Here is a 20,044-nt window from a genome sequence, read left to right as displayed (position 1 = left end):
TCTACCGAATAGATAATGTTTATTTTGTTCAGGTGTGCTTACATAACAGTTGTGAATAAATCAATAAATATCAACATCAAAAACACAGACAAATATGTCCCTCATACGATTTATCCCAGAAACCAATTTAAAATAGAATAATGCAAAAGCCAAATATTGTTTCAGGTAATAATGAAACATCAATGAAGAAAAATACATAGAAATGCATAAGTTCTAAAAACAACACAAGTGCAATAAATATAAAACTTGCGAGAATTCTCTATTCCAACATTTTTCGGAAAGAAATGATGAAAGAATACACATCACACCGTATCTTCAAATATATGAAGTTTTTCTGTATAAAACAATAATATTGCATAGGGATTTAATTAGTACTAAACTTGGAGAACTTCGACAGTTTAGCACTTCCGAATTGCAAACTATTTAAATCAGGAGAACTAGGTCTCTGCAATGGCAGTCCGAGCGTTTCGAGATGCCCGCGATCAATGGCTTAAAGTGGAGCGCCTACCGAGGCGTCCGGGAATAATGTTCTTTAATTGCAACCTTACTTTTTCTATAGGGAAAAGTTTATGTGTGGGATGCCAACCTCCTTCCTCCCCACCCTCCTAAATATATGAGATAATCATGGATGACATATCTTCATGTGTCACAATTGGAAATAAACGTTTCCTTACTGCTTGCTCAATCCGATAAAGATACATATATCAACAATAATTGATAAATATTCACTAAGCCGAAAAATATTTCCATAAAGAAACTTTTTCCTTTAAAATAAGCGGAAAGTCGTCGTTTCTGGACCAAATTGTCAGCGTTCGATGCGCCATTCCGGAACACCATTATAAATACTTTGGCCGCATTTCTGCATGGGACATCATCACATTCATTTGAAATACTAAAATAGCCTTGAGAACACTTTGCAATTCTGCACACAGATATGCTTAGAAACTAGAGAGCGTGATATGCCTAATACCGTAATAGGAACAACAGCAGCTACTACTACTACTTCTACTACTAATACTGTCGAAGATGCTATTACTACTACTATTATGATTATCTTTGTTATTATTAATACTAATAACTCTAGTCATATATAGTCCTATCAATTTCATCATTTTTTTTCTTTAAATACTGACATTTTTTAAACCTATAATACGGTTATTGGATATTCTTCGGATGGAGACGGATATCTCAGTATTGTAAATAGTCGGAGAAAGGGGATTACATCATCTCAGTTGTTCGCGGAAAGATGATTTCATTATGACCATTGTTCAAGGATAGGGAATACCATTAGAATCATTTTATTTCCCAAGTTACAATTATTCGAGGAAAAGGGATCGCATGAAAAGGAATGCTATTCGGGCCATTGTTCGGGGGAAGAGGATCTCATTTTGGCCATTTTCATACACATAATAAGCGAATCAACCGTGATCAGCAGAGCTACCTACGTGTTTCTGACACAGCCTTAGTACTTAAAAGTTAATTGATTTTTACAACTTATCAATTAGTATTCAATGCATATCATTTGAATTCTTTACAATTCCATAATTTGTAACATTTTGATTAATAAGTAATGCATATGTTCTAATATGTAATTTAAAGACACACATGCTAGGTTTCCTCAGAGAGGAAAATAGAAGCAAACAGAAAAAGCAAAAAGCGAAAGAATATTGTTTCTAAGAGCTATGAAACATGAGTTGAAACTATACTATTAAAAATTAATTTCAGCGAGATCCGCTGGTGTCATGGTCTTGATGTCCAAAGGGACAATCTTGGGTTTTGTGCTCGGTGGAGAATCTGGCCTTGGGAGGAATATTTTCTTGTTGTGCTCACTGAAGTTCATATACTTCTTGGAAAACTCTGTTTCCATTGGCGCATACATACACGTGACAAGGAATAAACTGTCTTCTTTACCTGATAATAAGAATGGCAAAAATATAATTAGAGTTTTACATCCTGAATTTCCACAAAATGTACTTTCTTAGTTCTGCAAGTCCGAATTACATGAGCCATGTCATAGGTTCTCAACACTGATTACACATTTCGAAATTGTACTGTAATTTCGACTATAAGCGATATTACATCCTCCTTGCTGCACTCAAAATGAAATAAGCATTAAATTCCATAGTGACTTTTTGATAATTGCAATTGAGAAACTTCATATGTTTCCCACCTTATGATTTCAAACATTCAATGACAGAAACAGAAACACATTTGCACACGCTTCTCACTTCAATCCGATGTATTTCATGTGGAATTGTCACATATAAATCCAGTCCATAATCACGAAATTTCGTAGAATCGAAACACATACCAAAATCTATTCATTCTACATAAAATGGAAAAGTTGTTGCAATGTGCATTCATTCGCAATATGACTCCAAATTTCAATTTTAGCTAGACACGCCATTTTCTTTCGAAAGTTATGTCGAGCGTGCGACTAAGTTCAAATTTATCCGGGCGGAGTTGTGTGCGCAGTAATAATGTTGTTGTTGTGTAATGGTTTTAGGCGCTTGTCATTGAAATGCTGCATACATTTAGTTACTTTGTTTCTTGTAGTTTATTTTTTTAATATAATTAAGCATTAGGTAGAATAAGAAATTGAGCGTATAATTAAAAGGTTACTGCATTTGTGTGGGAAAATATGAACTCGTTTTGTCAAATCGATATCCTGCACACCCAAGGTCGTGCAGTATTTACATCCGAAAAACTTTTTCATATTTTCCCATACAAAAGCAGTAACTATAAATATATGTATGTATGTATGTATGTATGTATGTATGTATGTATGTATGTATGTATGTATGTATGTATGTATGCATGCATGCATGCATGCATGTATGTATGTATGTATGTATGTATGTGTGTGTGTGTATGTATGTATGTACGTATATACGTATGTATGTATGTATGTATGTATGTATGTATGTATGTATGTACGTACGTGTGTATGTATGTATGTATGTATGTATGTATGTATGTATGTATGTATGTATGTATGTATGTATGTATACTCACCAGTCAACCCGTCTATGCTACGATGGACCCTCATTAATTGCTTTAAATGATCACTCCTTGGCTCTCCTCACTACATTGTGCTCTAGACTAAACGAACTGGGACTACATTTATCATTACCTAAATGTAAACAGAAGCGAAAAAAGAAACGTTGTTTCAAAACTGGCTGGCGTAGAACAGGAAGAAGAATCCCAGTTATCTCCCTTATTTCGGCACAACCATTTAAAACAAATTCGACCGTTGAGTTAGATAACCTAATTCAAATCCCTATTAATTTGTCAACCTTTGAGTCAGCTATCCAAGAAATACCTCTGTGCATTGCATTATTCGATGCCCAGTCAGTAGGACCACCGGAAAAGCGCACAAAAATAGTTAATTTTATCAACGACCAAAATGTAGACATATTTTTCCTGACAGAAACATGGGTAAAAACATCAGGCGATGAGCCCAAGTGTGCGGATCTAACACCCACTGGTTATTCCATCAAGTCGTTCCCCCGTAATTCTCGCGGAGGTGGAATTGCTGTCATCACAAAGAACTCCATGATAAAACGTCTTAACTACACCACAACATTCAATTTCGACCACACATCGTTTGAACTAGTCCAAACCACACTCACACTGGAGCAAAGGTCAGCCCATTTTTTCTGCCTATACCGCCCTCCTCCTAGTAGAAAAAAGCTGGCTGACTCTCTCTTTTTGGAGCAGTTTCCGAATCTCCTATACTATGGAAATTCGATAGGTGGCAACCTGATTATTCTTGGAGATTTCAACTTTCACTTTGACTGTCCCAGAAACTCAAGTACATCAAAACTCATAGATTCCATTAATGTTTTCAACCTCAAACAGTCAGTTAACCAACCCACCAATCAACATGGTCACATTTTAGACTGGATTCTTCATAGACCTGATGATAACATTCTACGGTCCTCCCTGGTATCCCATGACCTTGCATCAGATCACCTCTGCATTATATGCCATCTTGACGTATCAGTCCCTAACCCTCCACCTTTATCTGCTACCAAGAGAAACCTCCGTATGATAAATAGAACCAAACTAATGCACGACATCCAAGGTAACCTAACAACTTGCTTACCTCCTACCGCAGAACAACTCGATAACTGTCTGCGTTCATTGCTTGACAAACATGCCCCAGCTACCAAGTGCAGAGTATCAATTCAAAAGTGTTCTCCATGGTATAGCAGTGTTAGGAACCAGCTTTGCACTCCTAAAAGAGACCGCCATAATGCTGAGAGGCTCTGGCTTTCCACCAGACTCACTATTCATAAGCAAATCTATGAAGCCGCTAAGAAGAATGTCACAAATATAGTCCATGCAGCGAAATCAGCCCACTACACTACTAAGTTCATGGAAAGTTCGAGCTGCAAACAGCTCTTCGAGATTACCAACAAGCTAATGTCAAGGAACAAATCAATACACTTCCAACTATCTTCTCTCCAGTCTACCTTCCGGACATGTTTGCAAATTTCTTCCGTGACAAAGTACAAACCATTAGAGATAAGTTTGACACAACAATTTCAACTGACTCGTCGTCACCATACAGTTATGATACAGAATTTGAGCGGCAACCATTAGTAGCATTTGAACCTGTCTCTATGTATTTCGTACGTAAAATCCTGATGAAGAGTGCACCAAAGTCATGTGAACTTGATCCAATTCCAACATCACTGCTGCTTGATTGCTTAGATCCAGTATTGCCTTCACTAACTGATGTTATTAATACCTCTCTCTCATCAGGGGAATTCCCATCATTTTTCAAAACTGCCATTGTAAAGCCTCTGCCTAAGAAACCAACACTAGACCATAACGATTTAAAGAACTACCGCCCAGTTTCTAATCTCCCATTCATATCACAAATCTTAGAAAAGGTTGTTCTATCCCAGATTGTATCTCATCTAAATTCAAACAGTCTTTTTAGCAATGTACAATCTGCATATCGCCCTTGCCACAGTACTGAAACTACTCTTCTAAAAGTAGTTAATGACATTCTCTCTGCGATGGATAGCGGAAAGATTACAGTCCTCATCCTCCTTGATTTGTCTGCAGCATTTGACACAATAGACCATGATATATTACTTCACCGTCTCCAGCATGTATTTGGCATTCATGATACAGCCTTACTGTGGTTCAAGTCCTACTTGGTCAACAGGACACAAATTGTATCTGCAAATGGAATACACTCCAGCCCAGTTGATCTATGTTGTGGTGTTCCACAGGGGTCTGTTCTTGGACCTGTTCTCTTCATTCTGTACACTCAGTCGCTCTCAAGTGTCATAGATCATCATCCAGTGTCTCACCAATTGTACGCTGATGACACCCAAATATACAAATCTAGCCACCCAACTGAAGTTGTTGCTACCATCCAAGGTGTAGAGAGGTGCATTTCTGATGTGAAATCATGGATGACATGTAACAAGCTGCAGATGAATGATGATAAAACTGAGGCCATTCTGGTCACAACACAAAGACTTTCTCATTCACATCCTTTACCTCAAACAATAAATATCAGCAATACCAACATTAAATTCACACAATCAGTACGAAACCTAGGTGTTACTCTGGACAGTACTCTCACATTGCACCAACATGTCATGAACATATGCAAGGCTGCATATATTGAGCTGAGACGCATCAGCTCAGTTGGCAAATATCTTTTAGTTGATGCCACTAAAACACTTGTGTGTTCATTAGTACTTTCAAGACTGGACTATTGTAACTCAATTATGTCTGGTTCATCTCAATATCTGCTCCAGAAACTTCAAAAAGTTCAAAACACAGCTGCTCGGATCATATTTAGAGTACCACGATCAGAGCACACCTCCCCGCTGCTCTGTACCCTACACTGGCTATCCATTCGATCCAGAATCAGACACAAAATTTGTTCTCTGTGCTACGTTTCACTGACGGACTCTAGTCCAACATACCTATCTGACCTCACCCATGTGTACACACCAGCAAGATACTTACGCTCCTCTTCTGACAATCGTATAATTATTATTCCCACTATGAAAACGAAGTCATATGGACAGCGTTCTTTTGCATTCCATGGCCCAGCAACGTGGAATGAATTGCCCACTCAACTTAGACACAAAGACAGTGATCACATTCAAGAGAGCTCTAAATGCTCACTTATTTCGACTGCAAGAATAAAGTTAAAGACCTAATAATGTTTCCTACCTTAAATATTTTCAGTATTTTTTTAATGTTTTCTCATTTCATGGTTCTAGCTTTTGTAATAATATTATTATATGTTTTTTATCTTATAGGTGTTGTCTAATGTTGTAAAGCGCTTAGAGCTTCTAAAGATTAGCGCTATACAAAGTCCTTATTATTATTATTATTATTATTGTTATTTAAACTTAATAAAAAGTCACAAAACCTAACGAGAACTTTTGCTGTATTAATTTGGCTGTAATTTATATGTATGCTCCCTATTATATATTTGAAATAGACGTATATATATATATATATATATATATATATATATATATATATATATATATATATATATATATATATATATATATATATATATATATATATATATTCCTTTTTAACTTTATCTCATCCTTTATTTAATCAAAATTGGGTGTTTGGATTATCTTTTGATATATCGTAAATTTTCGTTCTGATATTATCTAAGACTGGACTTCTGTACATTTATTAGCGTTTCTTTAGTAAGTAGCAAATACTATCCGCACAGTGACCAGTGTATGTAATAAAGACAATCCCACAATTTTCTGAATGATCTCTCTTCAATCGCATTGCGCACCAGTTGCTATGGCCGACTTGAAATAATATAAGATACGTTAGGAAATTACGTCATTTTTCTTAGTCATGTTAAAAATAACTAATACTGAAAACAAGAAATGTTTTATCAACTAAACTCATGCGGTAATTGATTCAGTTAGGAGTACAAGCTATAGCAAACGATGCTAAACGTTGCAATTCCTGTACAAAGCAGACATTTGTTGCAAGTCTTTGTGGATACATTTTCTGCAAGTTAATACAGTCCACCCATATTATGAATTTATTCACACCCCTCCCTCCATAAAAAAAATAGGATAGCTGACTGTCTCACTACGTATACAAATATTTATGCTTAAACATTAAATGGCTGGACGATCTCCTGCCTAATAGGTTGCAGATAAACATTTATTTTGATAACTTATGTAGTTGTACTGAATCACATTAATAGTGGGGCTGAATTAAGAATATAAAATGCACATCTAAATGCTTGCCATCCTAATGGTGGTGATGAAATCATTGTCACAATCATTGACGATGAAAATGACAAATATACCAACCAGTAAACACTCTTCAACTGCTTTATGGTCGGCTGCTCTGCACAAACAAAAAATCTGAGGTCGCTTTTCCAGCTGAATAAATGGTTGTGGTGTCGTTCATCTTGCTAAAGCATGGTGTAAATAGGAAAGTGTTCTCGCCGAAACCAGACAATAATGCGCCAGACATAAGGATGTAAGTAGCTTGCAATGTTCTAAGCGTCATGGATATCGCGGATTCCCTTTGAGTATGGCCTTCATGTGATATTTGCACAAACACAATCATTACCTGACATCTTGCATATTTAATAATTGTGACCTTTTCCTGTGAGTTTTTGTCCGTGACATTTGTACCTGTTACTTTCTTTCCTGGAAGCTTTTTAGATAACGGCGAAACTCTCTTTTGGGGGTCACTGTAATATATTAACGCTATGTTAAAATCATACAACCGGTTTTCAATGTCCTTTTTGAAAAGACTGAACCGCTGTATAAAATTTATTCAGATAATGCCTTATAATTTTGACCCTTTTCGTGAACCAAACCTGTATTAACCATCACTGTTAATCGAGCATAATATTTGAATATTTTGTTATACCCTAACTCTTTTTCTGAGTATGTGTAAATATTATGTATCTTTCATTTACTTTGTGGATTGATTGATTGTCCATGATTGCAGGTTTGTAAATGGAGTTTTTGCCTACCTCAATTTTGTCATGTTTTTTTAAATAAAAATTATTTAAATATGAGTTCAATCCTAATCTTGTTGACGCCCTTACAAGGATTGGGAAGTGAAACTGTTTACTTAATTTTACTTAAATTGTTGGTTTCCTTGTTTTCTGTTACAGAGTTTAAGACCATAATAGGAACAAGCAAAATCAATAAACGTAAGACGAAATTGTTAATACAACATGTTTTGATGTTATATTTCATGTATATCTCGGTAACTTCTCATTGTTTCAACAGTCACGAACCAGGAGCATTTAATTTAGATCATTTCTCTCTCTCTCTCTCTCTCTCTCTCTCTCTCTCTCTCTCTCTCTCTCTCTCTCTCTCTCTCTCTCTCATGCCATATTCCTGAAGTAGACGTACATGCTGTGATATACATGATAGATAAGCAGATATAATCTTGCAAGAATAAGTACTACTTGTCATCCTATATAATTGTATGGTTTCTGCTACTGACTTCTATGGTTGTATTCTGTCATCAATATTACTTACCAGTAATTAAAACAACGCATTACTTTTCTGTCTTGAGTCCGAATTACTACTGGGTTACAAAACATTGATTCTTAATGATGTATTCTTCCTCGTTCATACATGATTATTTCTTGAATGCTGAACAGACAGTTACGTAAATTTAGTTTGGTTCAGAAAAGGACTTAATTTCCATTTTGTAATGTTGTACTTAATAATTATAGTGGTGAACTGATGTTTTCTACGTAACAGCAAATTAACCATAAGCTGCTATTTTAACAATGGTGGACTGCTTTATAACAGCGACTAACCGGCATATGTTTACTCGCAAACGGTGTTTATGTAGTGTCTAGGCGGTGTTTTGCCAGTTAACGTCATTATTTTAGAAGGGATTTGGTGACCTCTGTATTAAAGCGATCAGCTTGTATCTGTATGTTTGTTACCCTTCTCTAACACCAGAGATATTTGTCAAAATATTATGACATCATCCTAGGCAATACAGCTGGATCACACGCCTATTTACTTTATCTTTCTGCCTCCATACAGATCCGCGGTAGCTCAGTTGGGTAGAGCTTTAGACTCATAACTGTAGAATTTCGGGTATGATACACGCAGAGGCCAGCCCGGGTTGGCTGCCACGGTGTCACTTCTGGAAAGACACCTAGCTCCCACTTCCTCTGCAAGCTCTGTTAAAACCATCACAAAAACTACCCTACACCCGAACTCTTCCTTTTAGCAAAATCTTTTTAGCATGATCTTCTTGTTGAATGATTAATATAAATTATTCCTAATATATGGACATGTCAATAACCATTGTCCTTTAGGAAAATATATCATAACTGATATTTCTGTTATTTAAAAATTTTCAGCGTTCAGGCGATACCGCTTATCTGTGTAATTTTGTAAGCATATTGTATACCAGACTTCTAATCAGTTTGTTTAAGAAAAAGGTAAAATGTTTCTCAAAATTAATTATGTATAAGTCGTTTACAGCATTCCCAGATGAACACAGGAACAAAAGACTATTAAGCAACTGGTTAAGATCACATACTAAAACAACTATCTTTGTTTCATTATTGCTTAAATTTTAACTTTTTCTTGTCTAAAATTAACTTCCATTGTTCCACACTTACCGAAAACTCAAACCACCCTTCACTCTCTCCGCAGGAAAAAAACATAAGCAGGCTCGGGGAAGGTATTTTAAATCTTCTATTTCACAACACCAGCATTAGTATCGAAACAGACAAAAAAAAATTTAACTTCTTTTTTATTCACTTAGGACTAAGCAGTGAGTGTTACATATGAAGAAAAGATTACAAAAGAGTTATTTAAAAATAGACATCACAAAACATAGGCACATAGTTTCATATTTATAAAAGTAATTAAATGTATGTAGATACTTTTACATCGTTTGAATTTACGCAGAAATTAATGTACTTACATGTACCGTAAATTAAAAGATATGGGGGGGGACACTTCCATGGAGTAAAACGCCCCCAAGCCATCCAGACGCCCCTGCGCTAGAAAATAGACTGGTCTTTATACAGCAAAGCTTGCCCAGGTTACACACGCCTTGTGAATGGATTTCATTGTTGGATGCACCCGCACGCATTGTTTTTATGCAAGAATATTACTTTTTTGCCATCTCCCTATAAAGTGTTCAATCAGTTTGTTTGCAGTATTTCTGACTGGAACTACCTTAAGAAATTAGGGTACTTATGTTTTTAAACAACATAGTATAGAGATGCATTATGTATAATAATTCATGATTCGCAGCAGTTGTTAATTCCGCCTATTGTTAAACTGTCAATGATATGTTGCCCCATAACTGTTTAAATGTTGTACACTTTTTAACTAACCGTTCATATGCCTAAAATTATTCTATACTTTTTTGCAGATGGTGCGAACTTAGAGAAGGAAAACTGATCGAGGAAATTATAGGACACCAGCTCTAAAATCGGCCCTTGAAACAATTCATTCTGGACCTTTACTGAAAGCTGTTGCAAGGAATTCTGGAACTCCAGCCAAAACCTTGCGTACACATAATGATTTGAAGGTTTCGCAACCTGGAGCGTCAAAACTGGGAAGTAAGACTACTGTTTTCAAGTATGATTATGAATTACGTCTAGTTTACCACATCAAGTCCATGGAAAAGGCATTACCACTATTGACGTAGCGCGTTCGGCATACGACTTTGCAGTTCATCTGAATATTAAAAACCACCCATTTCAAGGCAATGCAGCAGGTATTGATTGGCTGAAAGGCTTTATGAAAAGGCATCCAAATCTAGCCATCAGAGCTCCAGAGGCAACCATTGTCAGCAGAGATGTAGTCTTTAAACGGCCATATGTAGTCTGTTTTACCAAGTATATAAGGAATCTCTTAGCGCAACACTTGCTGATGGTCTCAGAATATGGAACATGGATGAAACAGGCATTAGTACTGTCCACAAGCCAGTAAATATTGCATCAAAAGGTGTTAGATCAGTTGATAAAGTTACAGCGGTGAACGTGGTAAAACTATTACTATAATATGTGCCATGAATGCGGCCGGTACCTTTCCACCGCTAGCATTTATCTACCCACGTAAACAAATGGTTCCATCACTGAAGAATGGCGCACCAGTCGGAGCACTGGGCTTGTGTAGCCCAAGTGGGTGGACAGACAGTCATATTTTCTTGCAATGGCTGGGATATTTCACTTGTGTGTAATGTATGAAAGACTCTTCACTCATTCTTCTTCTTGATGGGTACCATAGCCATAAAACGTTGGACGCTGTTCTCTATGCACGCGAGAAAGGGATTGTGTTGATAACCTTTCACATTTTTCAAGGCACTAAATCCAGGAAGTCGAATCAGTGCATTTAAAGTTGCTAAAACAAATCTGCATCATATAACCGATCTGCCAGTTTATAGAAAGCTGTCGCTGGTTTTGAAGCCTGTAGACTTTGGTCTTGTAATCCAAATAAGTTCATAGATGACGATTTTGTTGCTTCTATGGGTAAATGATGAACCGTAACCAGTATCAGATAGGCCTAATGGGTGTCAACAAACACTACCTATGTCATCACAACTGATTAAATAAAAGAAAGACAGCCGATCACCTGTCGGTTACTGGCTGCATAGACATGTCGGAGAGGTCGGTTGATGCAGAAACATCTGTTCAAGAGGACAAGACAGCTGACAAGCAATCACTTAGTATTCCTATAGTTATTGCAAGTGGGCCAGGCAATACAGAAACATCGACTGATGAGGGACATAGGTCAGTTGATAATCGATCGCTTAGTAACGTTATGATCACTTCTAACAATGAAGAAACATTGACTGAACCAAAGTAAAACGGTTGAATTTCTGCTAACTGGTAGTAATACAGCCACTGTGGATGGGTTGGGTAATCTAGAGACAGACAATCTAATTTATACTCAGTCACCTGATAATCAACAAACACATCACTCTGCCATAACCGTCGAGGATACATGCAATTGGAAAATGTTCGACGAAGCTATTCTTGTTGGAAGAACGGAAAGTGCTACCTTGGGGGTATCTCATAAAGAATGCGAAACTGCAGACGATTCAACATTTATGAACATATTGCTTAAACTTTCTCTAAAGCCTAGAATATCCAGTCATCAGCCATGAACTTAACGTCATCACCGTATAAAAAGATGCTTATTGAAAAGCAAAGAAAGACGATAAGAAATAAAAAAGGTAAATGTGATAGTACTGTACAGGCAAGTGGGAGCAAAGGGGATGAAACCAAAGTTTCAAAACAGACAGAAATACAGAAGAAAAGAAGCAGACATGTAGAGAGGACAAAAAGATAGGTAGAAAACCATCTAAGATTATGAAGACAACTTGTTATAGAGAACCATGAGAAGGGAAAATAGGCTTCGGATCCAGAGTCAGGTGCTAAACATGATCTTGCCTTGTCAGCAGACTCAACATATAATAAAGACAACATTTGTGGAAACCGCTAGTTTGAATATGGAGGAAGTGATGATCCCTTAATATAAGATTCCTGGTCGCATCGCAAGGAATTTTCCAGGTGATGCCATGAATCCTGTGACACCAACCTCAAATGACGGACCCTCGATACATTTTGAACTCCTGCAATTAATACATATTTTAATAAATTAATAATAAATGAAGTAATAAATAAAGTAATAAATAACAACTGATAATTATATTTGGCTGCCAAACCCTACATACCGTAAAAATCTCAGCCATTTGGGGCAGTGTCTTATCTTATACGCACGACGCCTGATATTGCAACTGAGGGAGATAAACTCTTACTGATAATTACAGCCTTTGCAAAGAAAGGCCTCATCATCGTAATCGTGTTTACTTGAGAATCGTATTTGCAATATTGAATAGTTTCGAATGTAAATATTAAGAATTAGAAAAGGAGTATTTAAAGAAAAATAGTTTGCCGTCTGAAAACAATATTTCTATTTTCTTATTTAAATAGTAAAAGTCTTTAATCGGTCACTTTTCTAATGAATGATGATTTCTGATGAATAGAACCTGGCTCAGCTGTTAGTTTTTTGTGCCTGTTTCATAAGACACGTGTTGTGTGTATCGACTGCTTTAATTTATTAAGAAAGGTTTAAAATGCAGTTAGAATAGCCAGACAACACCAATGACATGTATGGAAAAGTTTTTAAAACATGAAATCATAACGACCAATAACATAACTGTCTTAGACTATAAAACATTAAATCAATTACTATGTAAGGATGAACTTTTCGTACAACATAAATACATTTTTGGTTTAAAATTTTAATTTTTTCTTCTTCTTCTGATGGCGGCATTTCAAGATATCGATGTGATGTTTTGTTTCCTTAATATGATTTTTAGGCAATTTACAATACCTACGGCCACGAGATGCTTGTCTTGGTTGACATTATTTTAGACAGAATGTTTTGACGAAGAATTCTTAGATGACGCTGGTTTACAGCGTGACACCACACATAACGTAGAGGGAGACTAAGTACTGAAATCTACAATGAAAGTATCAACAACAAGAAACACGAAAACAAGCCATAGTTAGACATTTCCATTGTTCCGACAAAATGGAAATGTATCAACATTGTCACTGTTTAATTAAAGGTAATTAAAGATATATCGGTGCCTACGTACTCACTTCAATGAAACCGGTTGGTTCAAACCATGAACTAGATACCTTTAAAGATTACCATGAAGCCAATATCATATTTAAAGGACGATGACTAAAACAACAACATTTGATCTTCGACTGAGTCTGCTAGCGGGTGCAAAAGTGTTGAATATTTGGCGCAAATGCCTTAAACAAAACGATTTAATCAATACAATAAAAACAAAACTTCTGAACCGTGCCATGTGTTCATCAATTTCCCATCATACATCAGTTAAGAGACATTCCCCAATGTAAATCAGCTAAAATATATATAATATTCCTACTCCGTACTAAACATGTTCTATCCGCCCACTGGGAATACAACACATGTGTTCTTTTGTCTTATATCATGCCATAGTGTCATTTGTACTGAATTTGTTATCATTTATTTATGTATACATGTAATATTTTCTGTACTCGAACATCGTTCACTTTTAACACATGCATTCTTCTTCAAATCTTCCTACTCATCATCATCATCTTTTTCTTCTTTATCATCATCATCTTTTTGTCCGCCTCGGATGCGGGAGGTTGTGGGTTTGATCCCCGGCCGAGTCATAGCAATAACTTACAAAAATGGTACTAACAGCTTGGCGCTCAGCATTAAAAGGTTAGTGTTAGGACTGGTCGGCCTGGTGTTGGGATAATGTGACTGGGTGGGACATCATGCTACATGTCTGCGACATGATGCTCCAGTGCTAGGCATCATTAGAAACTGCCACACTGCAGATATCGTAGCGAAATGACTGAAAAATTGGTAAAAGCTACGTTAAAAATCCAAATCACACACACATACTCATCATCATCATCATCATCATCATCATCATCATCATCATCTTATTATTATTATTCTTATTATTATTATTATGATCTAGCCGACTATGGCGGAATTCGTCAAGTACATCGCGTTTGCCATTGCCGGAGGAAACATTGCTTTAGGGTGAGATTTCACATCGATTCATTAACTGCTGTCACAGGGGTACAGACTAGATAAGGTGTTGTCCACGTATATTTTGAACGATTAACATCAACGTAAGCCTTTCCTCCTTTCTCTTTACTGTTTATTTTTACGATGCATGCCTAGTTGTATTTACTTTTGATTGCAGCTTGTGATATTTGAAACAAGAAAATCTGTACCTTTCAAAGCCTCTCTATCTCCATACTGTATGAGATTCAAAGTACCCGTTTTTTTAAATGTTTCCCAAAATTCATTATGTATAAGTCGTTCCTGAAACAAAAAGAAACTTCGATCGATAAAAACAAACACTTTCGTTAAACAATTTTGAGCTGTAGATACATAATAAGTTTATGTATTTCATGAAAACAATCACTTCACGACAGAAATTGAATCCAAACTAACAACAATCTGTTTACCCAACGTTTTTTTTTTTTTTTGTCTGTCCAGTGTAAGTAGTAGTTCGTGATCTTAGAAGTACATTTCAAAAGGCCAATGTCATTGTTTACTTCATTCTTTGTTTTGTTTTTGGTACTTTTCTTAATTTGCAGAAAGTGTAATCGATGCGTGATTTAAAACCAATGACACATTAAGTCTTTTTCTGATTTTTATCTTTTTTATTTTATAACCTTTTGTGTTTTACAGATGACACAAAAGAATACAAAGCGCTGTTATTTGCGTTTTCAATTTGATATTTAGAATCACAAAAAAAATCTTGTTAGCATTGTTTTGTTTCCTTTTTTTTTTTTGTTTCTTCGGTCCATGTGACGTTCAGTGATTTTTTACATAGGCTGGGCAACTACGTTTCTGGAGAGTTTCATTTTGTATTCATTTGGAGAAAAAAAACAAAGGCGATTTTATATGAAAACTTCAGTTTCAGCGAATCAATGGCGGACGTAAGATTTTATAAAAAATAATTTCTGAAATCTGATAAATCAACTAATGATATATTGCTGGTTGTTGTTGGTGATTTAGTCATCATATGTTGCTGGTTTTTGTTGGTAATTTAGTCATCCTATGTTGTTGGTTGTTGTTAGCAATTTAGTCATCCTGAACGTGATCATGAGATAAGATTATCTTCACATGATCAAGGTAATTTAGTCATCCTAAACGTGTAACATGAGAGAAGATTATCTTCACATGATCAAGGTAATTTAGTCATCCTAAACGTGTAACATGAGAGAAGATTATCTTCACATGATCAAGGTAATTTAGTCATCCTGAACGTGTAACATGAGATAAGATTATCTTCACATGATCAAGGTAATTTAGTCATCCTAAACGTGTAACATGAGAGAAGATTATCTTCACATGATCAAGGTAATTTAGTCATCCTGAACGTGTAACATGAGAGAAGATTATCTTCACATGATCAAGGTAATTTAGTCATCCTGAACGTGTAACATGAGATAAGATTATCTTCACATGATCAAGGTAATTTAGTCATCCTAAACGTGTAACATGAGATAAGATTATGTTCACATGATCAAGGTAATTTAGTCATCCTAAACGTGTAACATGAGATAAGATTATCTTCACATGATCAAGGTAATTTAGTCATCCTAAACGTGTAACATGAGATAAGATTATATTCACATGATCAAGGTAATTTAGTCATCCTGAACGTGTAACATGAGATAAGATTATCTTCACATGATCAAGGTAATTTAGTCATCCTAAACGTGTAACATGAGATAAGATTATCTTCACATGATCAAGGTAATTTAGTCATCCTAAACGTGTAACATGAGATAAGATTATATTCACATGATCAAGGTAATTTAGTCATCCTGAACGTGTAACATGAGATAAGATTATCTTCACATGATCAAGGTAATTTAGTCATCCTGAACGTGTAACATGAGATAAGATTATCTTCACATGATCAAGGTAATTTAGTCATCCTGAACGTGTAACATGAGATAAGATTATCTTCACATGATCAAGGTAATTTAGTCATCCTGAACGTGTAACATGAGAGAAGATTATCTTCACATGATCAAGGTAATTTAGTCATCCTAAACGTGTAACATGAGATAAGATTATCTTCACATGATCAAGGTAATTTAGTCATCCTAAACGTGTAACATGAGATAAGATTATATTCACATGATCAAGGTAATTTAGTCATCCTGAACGTGTAACATGAGATAAGATTATCTTCACATGATCAAGGTAATTTAGTCATCCTGAACGTGTAACATGAGAGAAGATTATCTTCACATGATCAAGGTAATTTAGTCATCCTGAACGTGTAACATGAGATAAGATTATATTCACATGATCAAGGTAATTTAGTCATCCTGAACGTGTAACATGAGATAAGATTATCTTCACATGATCAAGGTAATTTAGTCATCCTGAACGTGTAACATGAGATAAGATTATCTTCACATGATCAAGGTAATTTAGTCATCCTGAACGTGTAACATGAGATAAGATTATCTTCACATGATCAAGGTAATTTAGTCATCCTGAACGTGTAACATGAGAGAAGATTATCTTCACATGATCAAGGTAATTTAGTCATCCTAAACGTGTAACATGAGATAAGATTATCTTCACATGATCAAGGTAATTTAGTCATCCTGAACGTGTAACATGAGATAAGATTATATTCACATGATCAAGGTAATTTAGTCATCCTGAACGTGTAACATGAGATAAGATTATATTCACATGATCAAGGTAATTTAGTCATCCTGAACGTGTAACATGAGATAAGATTATATTCACATGATCAAGGTAATTTAGTCATCCTGAACGTGTAACATGAGATAAGATTATATTCACATGATCAAGGTAATTTAGTCATCCTGAACGTGTAACATGAGAGAAGATTATCTTCACATGATCAAGGTAATTTAGTCATCCTGAACGTGTAACATGAGATAAGATTATATTCACATGAACAAAGCAATTTAGTCATCATAAATTTGTATCATGAGCTAAAATTATCTTCACACAATAAAAAATACCAAACAAATAATTTCTCTTTGTAATACAAGAAGTAATATGTCTTTCTTTGATATTTGCGGAAAATCTCGATTTTATTATTACGTATTAGTTCAAGCGCAAATTTGTACCAATAAGAACTTGGTAACAAATAATTCACTCCCGTTTCGGTCCGTTTTTTTAATCCATTGATTAGATTAACAGTTGTGTTCAGACATATAGAGATAGGAATTATTCATTTAAATTATTCATCTGCATTACAAATGCATATTGACATTGAATTAATACACCCCTTTGGACATTTTGTAAACCGTAAAAAGACAGTCTGGATTGCATCATTGTGGTATATCAGGACATTCAAGACTATTTGAGTTCATTGGATACGACTCAATGGTCTTAAGCGAAGTTGCAGAAAGGTTTGAAAACCAACAAGTTCATGTACCTAGCTGACCTATCAGGAATTAGGTCACATAGATATTCATGGGGAATACCAAGACCTAAACAAGATTTCTTCTACAGCCTCCACTGTCAAAAAGGACTCAAAAGCATGCTTGCTGCCATTTGTATTTACTTCTCTATTTTTATTTGATGTATTAAATTTATGTGATTAGTTACTTGATTATGGGAAGTCTATTTCGTGGAAATATTCCTCATCGCGATAATTAATCAATTGCTATGAGCTAATGTCACAGCGTGCAGAGTTAATGAGATTTCATGATGACATGGTTTAGTATAGTATAGCCTAGTAGTTCCTATTAAAATCTAATTGTGTTGAATGTGTATTTCTATGTGAACTATTTGTTATAGGGACTGATAATTTGAACAATGGAATAACTGAGAAAAGATTGTTGCATTATCTTGAGAAGCCTTTTATTGTCGCTATGATGGTAAATATGGTGTAGAGTTACATGCGAAATGAGTCTTAAAAATACTGATTTGACTGACCTAGGGATGGAGTAGGAAAATAGTTTCCTGTCTTTGGTGTTTGTGTCGTATTTATATTTTCTTGTGTGAAGTACGTGCGCCACGTTTCAGAAAGATAATACAGAGAAATCACGCAGTTCTGAAGTTGTGATGCAAATGTGAACTTGTGATATTCGAGGTCATTCATTTATTAGATGAAAAGTATGTATAGTCTTGGGAAGTTGCTTGAATTTTCAATAGACAACGGTTGTTGTCTAGAAATCCTTGGGAATAATGGGAAAACAAGTGACTTCTAGCGGAATTCACCCGAACGTTGGATTTGCCCGGTAAATAAACCCCTTTGGCTTAATACACGATTTTATGCATTCATTTATTAGTTTCAGTAATCTGAGGTTAGCAATTGTCCAGTAGAGTGACGATAGATTGCCCCGGAATAGTGATATTCATGGAGACCGTATTTATTACTATATTAATCACCTTAGAAAATTAACGAATGAATTTCTCGGGCCGTATTGTAGCCAGCTAAACGTTTTTGATTGCTAACTCAAAAGTGACTCTTTCTTTCCTGGAAATCGTTACTTATGAAACATTTATTCTCATCTAGTGAAAGTGAAAGAAAATGACTTTTATATCGTCTTTTTCAATTGCAAATGAGATATGGTCGGCGAGGAGAAGCATTCGGTTTGTGTGCAAGAGACAGAAGGGTCGGGTCTGATTAATTATCAATTTAATGTTAACACTACATGCGCTTAGATTCTATTAACATTTAAAGTTTTAATATTATTTGAACATATATTGGCAGTTTTGGTCTTATCAACTGTATCTGCCACTTCAGCAGTCATTATGTAAATTAATACCATTCGAAAAGAATAATCTAGAAACAAATGAACGAACGAGCAGTTGTTGTTGTTGTTGTTGTAGGGTTTAACTCCATTTTTGTTTGTTTGTTGTGGGATTTAACGCCATTTTACAGCACACGATAGGCTATGCATGGCGGCTAGTATTAATGGTGGAGGAAGAACCTGGGAAAACCTCAGGAAGAACCACTGACCCACAAGAAGCTACTGGCAAGCTTTCTCACATACCCACATTGTCCAAATCCTAGACTCGAACTCACGCAAACAGAGGTGAGAAGGCAGTGATCCGTAACAGAGATCGTTTTAGACCACTTGGCCACTCGGGGCCCCAACGTCATTTTACATACACGATAGGCTATACATGGCGGCCAGTATTAATGGTGAAGGAAGAACCCGGGAAAACCCCGGAAAGAACCTACGAGAAGCTACTGGCAAGCTTTCTCACATACCCACCGTGAAGTTCTATGTAACCCACTGTTATGCGTTGGGGTGGGATGATCCCAATATGTATTTGAATTACTGTGGAATTCCCACCCTGGCTCGTTTTTGTAGGAAGTGAAATTAGTGATAGAGAGAGGTAAAGCTCCGAGCCCCCAGTCAGCAATACCGACAATTAAATTATTAAGAACACAAAGGTGAAATTCAAAAGAATAATACTTTAATACAAATTAAACGATATTAATTTCTCAA

At 35.7% G+C, this 20,044-nt stretch overlaps 1 protein-coding gene across 1 annotated transcript in view; it reads left to right on the top strand.

The window, feature by feature from the left end:
* Window positions 1-11,636: 11,636 nt before the first annotated feature.
* The window catches only part of LOC149802152 (uncharacterized), a 33,628-nt gene continuing 25,220 nt past the window's right edge, over window positions 11,637-20,044 (top strand). Inside the window, exon 1 of the mRNA XM_089956899.1 lies at window positions 11,637-11,770. Coding sequence (XP_089813025.1) covers window positions 11,637-11,770 — 134 coding nt within the window. The remainder of the gene's footprint in view (window positions 11,771-20,044) is intronic.

The sequence above is a fragment of the Sinohyriopsis cumingii genome, chromosome 4 (genome assembly GCF_028554795.1).
Source record: "Sinohyriopsis cumingii isolate HCF-2022 chromosome 4, ASM2855479v2, whole genome shotgun sequence".
Classification (NCBI taxonomy): domain Eukaryota; kingdom Metazoa; phylum Mollusca; class Bivalvia; order Unionida; family Unionidae; genus Sinohyriopsis; species Sinohyriopsis cumingii.
Note: the sequence above shows the minus strand (reverse complement) of the source record. Positions and strands in the feature narration are given on the sequence as shown.